The 12,321-nt window shown below is 35.9% G+C and overlaps 1 protein-coding gene across 3 annotated transcripts in view; it reads right to left on the reverse strand.

The window, feature by feature from the left end:
* The window catches only part of ADGRB3 (adhesion G protein-coupled receptor B3), a 793,357-nt gene that overhangs the window by 334,320 nt on the left and 446,716 nt on the right, over nt 1-12,321 (reverse strand). For all 3 annotated transcript variants that reach the window (XM_082474137.1, XM_082474138.1, XM_082474139.1), the window contains one exon: nt 8,600-8,702. In XM_082474137.1, coding sequence (XP_082330263.1) covers nt 8,600-8,702 — 103 coding nt within the window. The remainder of the gene's footprint in view (nt 1-8,599; nt 8,703-12,321) is intronic.

Consider the following 12,321-nt stretch of genomic DNA (forward strand, 5'->3'; position numbering starts at 1 on the left):
GAGCCTACATCTGGGCAAAGTCATCTAACATAAGGCCTTTTTTAATAAAAAGGGTTGAATATATCATGTAACTTATTGAATACTGTACTGGAAGTGAAAAACAGAATGGTTGTATGGGTACAGAATGGTCATAAGTATATCGATTGTGCACCCTTGTGATTGTGTGGCTGACTGGGAGCTGTGGACCACTGCCCAGCATCATATGAGAGTACCTTACTGCATATCTCTAGCCCAGAAAAAGATCAAAGTTCAAAATTCTAAGTATGGTTTCCACTGAATGCGTATCGCATTCCCACCATCATAAAGTTAAAAAATCGTAAACTGGTGACTGTCTGTGTATCTATTTAACAATACAATACATCACTGGCTTTGTCCATGTATTTTTATAGGTGGTTCTCTCTTTTCCTCTGATCTTCATAACTTTTCTATTTTCTTGTTTGTAGAATAGGGAATTTAGACATCTTTCTAGCCCTAGCCCTTAATGATTCTAGAATGACATTTATAAATGAATTCCTTTTCTTTTACAAAACTCTCTTCCAAGTCCTTTTTTCCCCTATGGAATATTTTCAATACATCTCACTATGGTATAAAGAGAAGAAGAAGAGTGAGCCAGGAAGATGATCAAAACAAACTCCTCCATTCATGCAAAAGTCACTTAGCAAACACCTGTAACATTCCAGACACCTTGGAGGCACTGGGGCTACAGCATTGAACAAAACAAAATCCTTGCCTCATACACTTAGCTATAGTGAAGGGGGCAGGGAGAGAGACAAAAAACATAAAGAAGTAAATATATAATATGCTAGGTGGTAATATGTGTTATGATGAAAAGTAAACCACATGAGTAGGAAAGGCTGGGAAGTTGAATGGATTGCAATTTTGTATATTGAGAAGGCTTCACCAATAAGATGATATCTGAACAAATGCCTGAAGGAAGTCATTTACAGAAAAGATGAAAGGCACAATAAATATGAAGGCTGAACCAAGTTACTTTAATTTTTCCTTGGTGCTTTTAAGTTCTGAATAAATTTAATTCACATGCTATCTTAATTACACTCTTGCTATCTTCATGTTTTCAAGGTGTTTTCTCTGGACCTACTCTAGAATCACCTGGGATGCTGATGAAAAATGTAGGTTCCTTGGCTCCAGGAATTTTGAGATTGGGGCTTAACTTAGGAACATACATTCTAATGACTCCCTCCACTCCTTATAATTTTTAATCTACATCACATTTGTAGAAGCATAGACACACAACAGAAATAACATGGTTACTTCACTCTGCTTTTCTTTACATTTTCAAATGCTTAGTCCTCATATGCCATAGTAAATTCCTAATCTGGAAACCTCTTAACTTTCTTGTACCTTTCATAGTCCTCTTGAAACAAAAAATATCCTCTTGTCTGTAGAGGTAAAGCAAGCTCATAGACAAAGCTTCTAAGGACTTGGAGAAGGCCAGTGACCTCTTTGTCACTCTTTCAACATTTCCAGTGCTCTGAGAAAGATGTTCCAGGGCGAGTCCTTGTGTCACATCTTCCAGTGAATTGCACATTGAGTTCTTGTACGTGGACAGGAGAAAGACTGTTCAACTGAGACTCCAAAGTCTCTCTTCATTTCCAAAACTTTAGATATAAAGGCATTACATTAATAATATCTGGATTTTGCTAAGCTTACCCTTTTTCTATCCCCACTGTTAATTGTATTTATTATATAACTGCAAAAACACATTTTGGGAATTCCTAAGAACATTTCCAAAATACCTGACCTGACCCACAAAAGACTAATATATATCCTGCCTATAATTCTAATACTACTTGAGAAAAGCCACATTTTAAAAAGCTCAGGAATGCATTCTAAGGGAAGTAAGATTCTCGTAGATGTAAATTTTTCCACAGTCAAATCTCTGACAGGTCATGAAAGCTGATCAATGTGAGAGGGAGCCCTTTCTGGATTATGTCTTCTAACATACAAACATCTTCATAATCCCTGCAAATGTAATACACCACCCAAGGGGATGATGCAGTCGAAGAGGTATCATATCACATGCAACTCTACAACGAAGACAGTCTGTTGAATGTTCTCCATACCTCTTCTCAAGGTTTTGAGAGTATTTTAGCATTTCTAAGTGATACTTAAAAAGAGTTAAATCTGGGTCTAACTCTCATTTTTTTACAAGGTAGCTGACATATACCTGAAGTCCAAAGAGCCTCATTGAGAATGCAATACTCTGTTCTTACTTAAAAGGAGATGGAGGTATGGAATTTTTCAATTTATTTACATGAGTTCTACAGAAAGCACCTCATTGAGAACCAGTTAAATCAAGAAGATGGAAAAGGAATAGTTGTCTTTAGCTAAAGCAGAAGAGCATAGAGGCCACTGAAGTGAGGAAGGCAGAGTACGGTTCTATAAGGACAAGTCATGTCTTCCAGGACTTGGCAGCCATTCAGTTAGAACACAAGGGGAGGGCACGTGTGTAATCCAGCTTCTGCTATCTGGTTACTCAGTAGCCCACATTAACCATATGACACTATTTTTGTGGATGTGATAACAGCTTGCTTCTCTAATTTCTTAGATATATCACTAGTCACTGAAGGTACATTATTTCCTGACAAATACTTTCTATTTGACATGTGGGAAGCAGTAAAAGTAGAACCACTATCAGAAATTATTTATATGTGTATCCTTCAAAGAAAATCATTGCCTCCACATATATGTCTTAGAGTGTCTTCCCCAAATGTGACTGCATCATTTCCAACAATGGCTGCACAAGTCTGGGTGCACCTCCCAAAAAACAAATGGTTTATCTGTTGGTAAAAACTCTCCAAGGTTGAAGTGGCAAATAACTTTAATAAACAAACACTCAGATAACTAGATTCCATATAGATATAGCATACAGCTTGTCTTTTCCTTTGATATCCAAGAGGTTGTAACAATGTGTCCTAGTAGTGCTTTTATGGGGTTGTAGCAGAGATAAGGGCTGGCCAGGCTGTTCTGCACAGTTCCAATCTATCGGCTGCCAGCAGAGAAGTTTTGCTAAATTGCTTCAAGAGCACAACACATCTACAAATGTCAGAGTTGCTCCTGGCAACCTCCAGTTTTCCCTAATATCCCACCACCACTTTACAATGGCCATTCTCATTGTCTGGTGATTCCTTTAATCAGATTCCTAAAGTGTTGGCATGAAATCAGCATGGCAAAATGTAATCTCTAGTTGCTAACTGACTTTCATTGAGTAATATATTATCATTATTGTAGTTTATCTGATTCAAAATGGCACTGTTACTGTATGCATATATATTATTTTCATAATCAAATAATTAATTTTGCAATGCTCCAATGCAGGGTTATTAGCTTTCTATTGCTGCTGTAACAAATTACCACATACTTAGCAGCATAGAAAAACACACATTTATTATCTCACGGTTTCTGTGTGTCAGGAGTCTGGTGAGCTTAGCTGGGTTTCTGCTCAAGAAATTCACACAGCTGGTATCAGAATGTTAACAGGAATGTAGTCCTTTCTGGATATGGGGATGAATCCACATCTAGGTCTGTTCGGGTCTCAGCAGGATTCAGTTCCTTGTAGTTGTAGGACTGAGGTCCACATTTCCTTCCTGGTTGATAACCAGGGGTTGTTTTCAGCTTTTAGAGGCTGCCCATATTCCTTGGCTTGTGGCCCTTATCCTTCATCTTCAAAGTCAGCCATGGCAGGGTGAGTCCTTCTTACCTTGCATCTCTCTGACCATAGCCGGGAAAGGCTTTCCAACTTTAATGGCTCATGTGATTAAACTGGATCTGCTCACATAATCCAGGATAAATGACCCATCTCAAGGTTCTTACCCTTAATCCCAACTGCAAAGTCCCTTCTGACATGTAATATAATATATTCACGATTTATGGGGGTTAGGATATGGGCATCTCTGGGGGGCCACATTCTCTTTACCATACAGGGGGTGACAACTTATGCAGTCCAGGGGCCAAATCTGGCTTGCTACCTACTTTGTAAATGATATTTTGTTGTAACAGAGCCACATCCATTTTTATATACTGTCTCTGGTCGCTGTCACACTACAATAGCATAGCTGAGTAGATGTGACAAAGACCATTATAGCTCATATGTCTAACCTGACTCAACTGAAAATGTTTGGTGACCCTTACTCCAACAATAACATAATTAGTCTAAAATCTTTTTGAAGAATATCAATGTTGTATTATGAATAAGAATAAACTGAATGTGAAATGTAAGTGGGAAGAATGCTTACTCAAGTTTAGGAATTCAGGATAAAACCAAAAAAAAAAAAAAAAAAACTGTAGCCAGAGAATAATTTCTATCTCAATTTCAGCCATTGGCAGCACCATCAATCTACTTGTCTAGTTAGCATTTCAAGACTCTCCCATAAAAACTACCAAGGGGTTTAAGCAGGCAAAACATCAGAAATTTTTTCCAAATGGACGCAAGCTAGGGTAGAAAAGTAATTTTAAAAGTAAAGGGATAAAAACGCCCCTTTGTAGAAATTATAGATGTATAGAATGAACTTCTTTAAGCTTTGCCAAGTGATTTTTAATTCGTTGGGTTGTTATCAGCCTTTACTATTCATGAAAATACCCACTGATGAATGTTGGAATTTCTTTTCATTGTTTCTCATGCTAATGGTAAAAAGCATATTCATCAGAGTTTTCCATTGTGTTTTCCACTGTGATTTACAAAGGCCATGGCTCATGATTCATTTTAGTTTATACACATGAAACAAACTCCTTAATTTGTTAGCTAGATCCTGTTAGTATGCCAGCAAATACAGCAAGGAAAATAAAACCGCAAGCCCCAATTCCTATGAGATCGTTTGTGACTATGACCAATTTGAGAACTACAAAAAAACCCAGTGGATTTTCCTCAATCCTGAAAGATAGCAGGTTGGCCCTACCTAGACCATGAGAGTTGTTGCTTAGAGGAAGGAATAAAAAGAAAGGCGAAAATAGACTGCAGAGGCTGCAGGCCAGGGTAGTCCAATGTGTCCTTCCACCAGAAATGGAACTACATTTAAGACTTTTTATTTGAAAAAAGTGCACTTTCAGGCTTGCAAAGTTGATAGAGCACGAGATATTTTCTTATTCTTCTAACTCACCTTTTAATGCTAAGGATGTTATATATCTTGGAAATTCACAGCAGGCTCAGATCTGTCAGGACCAAGGCATCCTAATGGTGGGTGTGAGCATGTGTGCATGCGTGTTTGCTTATGTGTGCACTTATAGATCCATTCTGCTGCACTTATTTAGGTCCCAATAACGACTTTCAATAAATGTATTAACTTTCCTTGCACATTATGGAACCTAACAATATTGATAAGTATAAATGTCACACTGAAGAAACCTTAAATAATATGAAAAACAAAATTCTTCTTCTCAGAAAAGCAAATTTGGTATTTCCTATAATCAAGCAATTGGTATGCCCAAGCACTAAGGACCACAAACTCAGACTCTACAGATTATAACAATAAAGCCACGAGCCTAGAAAACTGAACTAAGAATAGTATCTTACTCTTCAATGACTTATGAACTGGTTAAAACTGCAAATGGCTTTGCTGAATACAGTTTGAAATTTCAAGTTTTCATGTTCTATTACCTATTCCTACCAGTTCCCAAGGGCCTTATTACACTTAACATACTTTAAATGTTATTTATTTAAAAGCTTTTTTAAAAAGAACATGTTTTGTTTAAATAATGTTAACAGGCTTTTCCCTAGACTCATTATAACTATTAATTTCTTTTCTTCATTTCTTTTGCACATGGTGTATACAACAGATATAATTTGCAAGTCATTAATCTCTTCTGAGCTTAGAAAAATGCAGCAGATACATTTGCTATAAGAAAATAGGTGAAAGTAGACAGTCTTGATATAAGCAAGATGTCATATCTAAAATAGCTCAACTTTGAAGGTAATACCAATGATAATACATCTGTATCTATATAGTTATAATGAAGTTTCAGCTTGTTCTAATCAATTTTAATTTTCATGTTTAAGATACATCTTTTCTTCACATTTTAGTGAAGACTATTATATGTCAGCATAGGCTCTTTTGGCTATCTCTTCAATGAAAATAAACTAAAATCAGAGCATACTTTACAAGACACTCAATAAACCAGTCATATATTCCTTCCCTCAGTGTACATTAAAGTCCTTAACAAAATCTAATCTGCATGGTAAGTATAAATAACAATAAAACAAGCACTGGAAATTTTAAACAGCAGAACATGAAGGACTGTAGGTGTGGTAAGACAACAGTGTGGGAGGTATCTATAAAGTGGAGGGAAGGGACTCTCTGGCGGTCCAGTGGTTAAGACTCCGCCTTCCAATGCAGGGGCTGCGGGTTCTATCCCTGGTCGGGGAGCTAAGATCCCACATGCCTCGCAGCCAAAACATCAAAACATAAAACAGAAGCAATATTTTAACAAATCCAATAAAAACTTTAAAAAGCAAAGTGGAGGAAAGAAATGAGGGATGGAGCAGACCAGAGAATCTCCACCATGTGGCTGGGAATCAGGGTGGCCTCTGAGGACAGGCACAGGTGGACGCTTCTCCTGACACAGGACGGACGTGTGTGGGAACCCCTCGAGGCATTTTCTTCTCCTTACTAAACTTTTCTTCTTCTCCCTCAGACCCTTTGTGTAACAGATTTGTCTATATTCTCTTAAACCTAGGCCTTTCAGAGTAGAGTATTGTTTTAGGAATCTGGTCAACTCACTCACTCAAAGTACTGAAAGAATTAATTCTAAGTGACTTGCGGTAATCATCTCACCATTCTTACATTCTGACTTTCATTGCCACTCCAGAGTGTAGCTGGTACTTCATAAAATTTATTGACCATACACTCTGGTTTCCGTATGTAGAAAATAAATTTTTTGTACCTGATTTATCTCTTTTGAAATTGGGCTGACAACATATGCCCCCAGAAAAGTTTGACTCAAATCTTAAATCTGTTCATTTCAAATAGTTCTCTTGAATTGAAATAATGAGATTGTTTTACCAACACTATTTTTAAGGTTACTCTTTCTTCAGCTTATGAAAAAAAATGCCATTTAATTACCATGTTCTTTAAATTCTCAATAGTGATTTTATCTTTATTTAGGAAAGTTGTGTGAATGTTCATTTACAGAATTGTTTACTCCATAAGAAACAGGATATACATTCTGACATTGCATTGCTTTTTCAGTAAGCAATTCAGGGAATTATTATCTCTTACTATGTTTCATCAGTGCTTATAACTGGATAGACATTACCATGATAAACAATATATACAAACAAATATGTAAATAAATATTTTATAATACATGTTGAAGGTACAAAGTTCCTTATTCAAAAATTATGTTAAAAGTATCTCCTAGCTTTCAGTGCAGTGATTAGATTAGGGTCATTAAAGGTATGAGGAGGTAGATATAACAGAAATAAAATACATTGTCAAAGGTAGATAGAACCAGTATGGTCACATTTTTGCAAAACTGGGAAAAGACCTAATAGTTTAAGTAGCAATCATGATGTTTAAAAGTTACTGCTGAGAGATTTGAGATTTTCATTAGACAATCTAGGAAGCTGGAACACTTTTGTAAAAAGTGGTTTATAGGGAAGATAATTGTCATTTTTTTTTATAAAATGGAGTTTTTTAAATTCAGAAATTATAAAATACCAGAAATGTACAGGTTTTGTAAACTAAAGGATGTGAGAATCAATTTCATCATGTCATTCACTAACTATATGAACTTGGGAAAATCACAATCTTTTTGTGCTTTCATTAATTGTATGCAAAAATCAAGTTCATAGAAACTTTGCAAGGGATTAAAAAAAAAAACTATGTATATGCAACATATGAGACAGTTTAACACAGGAATTGTAAAAGCATAACTAAGAAAGTCTCAATAGGAATCACTTTCCTTGACCCTTAAATCAATGATTTAGGTATTTAAGGTGGATGTATAAAGGATAAGTAGATATTTTAAATTTCTACATAAGGCCTGAACAAGGTCTAAAGAATTTCAGTTGCAGGTGGATGCATTTAACAAAGGGTTCTTGTCATTCTGGATGGAAGAGTTGGATTTGAATCACTGGAGCACCCAAACAGTTACAAGGAGCCTCCACTGATCCTGGGTGTAGCACCTGGGTGTAGCACTTTAAAAATCTGTTCCACTGACTCTCCTACCATGGGGTACCCTGGAGGATGTCACTGCTCTTTGCTTTATGTCTGTAGCTTCTGTTGCTGCATGCATCTTAAATCTGTGTGTTTACATGGCAGTCTTCCTCACCATGTGACAAGACTGGTTCTTTCATCTTGATCTCCCCCACTTCTTAGCTTAGAGCCCAATAAAGATGTGGGCACTGACAAACTATTAACTATTATCCTGGAGAAATTGAAGAGAGTTCTATCATGAACCAAAGCATAGGATAATGTGTCATATTGTTTTTATATAATACATATCTTCATAACAAATTAATTCGCTTGCAACTCTAAAGAGTTTAGAAAATGTGTTCTGGTCTTATCAGTCAAAAGAAGGATTGTTAACCTTCTTTAAAAGGTAAATTCTACAAGCAACTCAATGCCAAGTGGATGATACTTACATTAGCCAAATGAGCTAGTTCTATCTCCAGGAATGAATCAGTTGTCTTGGGTTCAGGCCTTATGGTGACCACGATGATTTTGGAATTAACGACAGTATAATTTCTGAAACAGAATAATTATGATTAAAAGGAGACAAGATTGATGATGAATATTAATTCCTACTGTTCAATACATGTTGTGATGGCATTTTTAATAAATATATCCTAAGCAAAGACATAGAAACCTCGCTCAAATAGATTTAAAACATGATACTGAACTACTATTCATGGAAAGATATAGTTGATTTTTTGTTATAAATATACCCGATCTGTAACTAGAAAACTTTAGGGGGAGAAAGCTATTGCTGACTGTTACCATTTTAAAGGTAGGAAAGATGGAAAAGCAATAGCGCTAACAATTAGTTAAATCTGATTTACCTGCGAGACAGGTGGATCATGAATTCAAACCTTCAAAAGATCCAGGCAACCTTTAAATGAATATAATCCATTCATCTCAAGGTGGACCTAACAGTTTGGTTCTCCAAGAGACCAATTATTCTTCTTGCAAAGTGCTGTCTTGGTGTTTTTTAGACTATCTCAAAATTCGTTAAGATGAATGATTGGAAAGTGGTGTAGAATGAAAACAAGTAGAATTTAAATATCAATAATCTTTGTTGCTAATTACTGACCATCATTCATTTCAACAATAGAGATCTACAGGCCACTTCTTTATCTCAAAATGCTAGATGTAAGGAACACATTTGCATTTGGAAATATCTCACCAGTACTGTTCATTCACAAAGAAGTTTTAAATATAATCATATTTACAAGCTACAAAAAAAATTATCCCTAAATATAAACATGTAAAATGGAACCAGCTCTTTCTTGCATATACAGGTTTTCATCCAACATATATAAAATGCTACACACCTCCTATAATATAGAGATTTAAAGATTTTATTGTACTTTAGTTACTTGAAGAAATATATATATATACACATATATATATAGTCATCCTTCCTTTTTACTATTCTGGGGAATTTATAAGAGGTAGCAAGACAAAGTCACAATTTTTTTTCCTCTTTTTTGTTGTTTAAGGAGTTATTTATAGGTAATAAAATTCATCAACTTTAAGTGGACAGTTTAAAGCTTTTGGTAACTGTATGCTATAATGCAAGCACCACCAAATCCAGACAGACAACCCTCCACAGTTTCCTTGAGCTCCTTTGCACTTGATCCCCACATCCCTCCCCATGGTTCCAGGAAACCATGGGCATGATGTCACTATAATTATGTCTATAAATTTCATTATATAGAATCATACACTACATAGACTTTTGTGTTTGACTTAATTCACTCAGCATAATGTTTTTGAGATTTATCAGTCCTGTTTCTCTTTATAGCTGAGTAGTATTTCATGACATTGAATTTGTGATCTATTCATCAGTTAAGTGAGCAACCTTTAGGTTGCTTCTGATTTTTAGCTTTTATGATTTTTAGCAGCTATTCATATTTGCCTATTATGAATAATTGGTATATATACTTTCTGGATGGACATATATTTTCATGTCTTGAGTAAATAACTATGAGTGGAATTGCTTGCTCATGTGGTAAAAGCATGTTTAATTTTATAAGTTACTGCCATACAGTTTTCTAAAATGGCTGCATCATCAAGTCATATAATTCTAATATCATAGAATAATGTTGAACCTCACATTCTTTGTGAAAATGTTTTCCCTAATGGGCTGATCTTTGCCACAAAGTTTCACCAGAAAAAAATGCCAACTATGCCACACTTGGAGGAATATTTAGTAGCAGAGGAACTATAAACATATTCTGAGTGGGATAACATTTTTTAACCCATATATTTAGTAATGTCAAATAACAAATTCTAGAACACTCAGGAAGTTTCATGGTACCCAGCCTAACAGAAAGATAGTAAAAAACAACAAAGTATAAATTTGTTTTCTGTATTCCTTAGGAGGAAGGTGGTTGTAAACAGAGAAAGTTGGTTGACTGTTATTTATTTCATTTAATACTAAATGAGTTGGGCTTCCCTGGTGGCACAGTGGTTAAGAATCTGCCTGCCAGTGCAGGGGACACAGGTTCGAGCCCTGGTCAGGGAAGATCCCACATTGCTGCAGAGCAACTAAGCCCGTGCATCACAACTACTGAGCCTGCTCTCTAGATCCCGCGAGCCACAACTACCAGATCCCGTGCACCTAGAGCCCATGCTCCACAACAAGAGAAGCCACCACAGTGAGAAGCCTGTACACCATAACAAAGAGTAGCTCCTGCTTGCTGCAGCTAGAGAAAGCACGTGCCCAGCAATGAAGACCCAATGCAGCCAAAAATAAATAAATAAAATAAATAAATTTATTAAAGAAAAATACTAAATGAGTCAACTGAAGGTAAGGGGCATTGAGAAGGATATGGAAGTAAGCTCTAGATGCCAAGTTTCCTTTGCAAACTCACTCTTCCCTGTTTCTCTGTGAGCAAAAGTGATCAGGGGATCAAGTAAGAATAGATGTGATTAACTGTGAGGTGATACCGGTTGATTAATTATGTTAACAGATCTGACAGGATTCCCAGAAAATGACAAGATATATATATATCTTGTCATATATACATATATATATATATATATAACTTGGAGTTGGGGACAAAATTAATCTGCCACCACCAAAAAATTTATGGAGGTTTCTCCCAGAGAACAGTCCTGGGACACAGATGAAAGTTCCTTTTTCAGGAATGAATACATTTGAGTTCAGGTTGGTTATCTGAAACAAAAATATTTACATGTCACACAAACCCAATCTGCCCCCTTATTCTGGTCCTGTTTATAATCCCATTTCCCTGTTATAAATAAAACCAAATGCTAATTTATAAACTGCTAATTTTAACAAATTTTAGTTAAATTTGATAGTATACAGATATTTTGTATTATTTTAGAAGTTGTATAGGTGGCTGATTTACTGGAAAATACAGATGTGGGTATTCCAAACTGGAATTTATAACTTGTCAAGATATTTATGAAGTTCTCCTTGTGTGTTTGGGCTTGTAGGTATTTTAGCCCTAGGAAAGTGGACGGTGGAGAGCCAATGGCTAAGATAAGCAGCCTTCTATATTTACTCTGTGGCAGGTTCACCAGCTACTTAATCAGCCTGGTGGAGAAGGTCCCTAGAAGATGAAATCTGCCTTATGGCTTTTGCTAAGTATGTGTGTGGGGAGTGGGGGGAGAGGGCATGTGTGTGTATGTGTGTTAACTCATTTAGACTACATTTGAGAAGGGATGTGTGTCAATATATTTATGCATATGGATGTGCTTATCACATTACGTGAGTCCCCTCCCACCTTGAGTTACTACCATGTACTAGCTCTACCCCACACCCATTAATGCTATATATGTCTCCTTCCACAAGATTATAGTTCAAGGACGGCAAGATTTGTATATAGCATTTATGTATCCTCATTTACATTATGCGTGGCACATTTTAGGGCTAACACATATTTGAATGACTTATTAAATACCACATAATAAACAAAAATATCAAACTTTTTGCCAATGTGATTTAAAATATAATGTCAGTATCACAGTATCCAAATATTTAATGAAGGAAAAATAAATAAATTTACATTATACAGTGGCTCCCTTTTAAAAAAGTGTACAGTGTACAAAATTTCTTTAATTTATTCCATCAATTTATTCTAATTTGCATAAGTGAATAGCTGGCTCCTCATGT

This window comes from Balaenoptera physalus, assembly GCF_965194825.1.
Source record: "Balaenoptera physalus genome assembly, chromosome: 9".
Taxonomy (NCBI): Eukaryota; Metazoa; Chordata; class Mammalia; order Artiodactyla; family Balaenopteridae; genus Balaenoptera; species Balaenoptera physalus.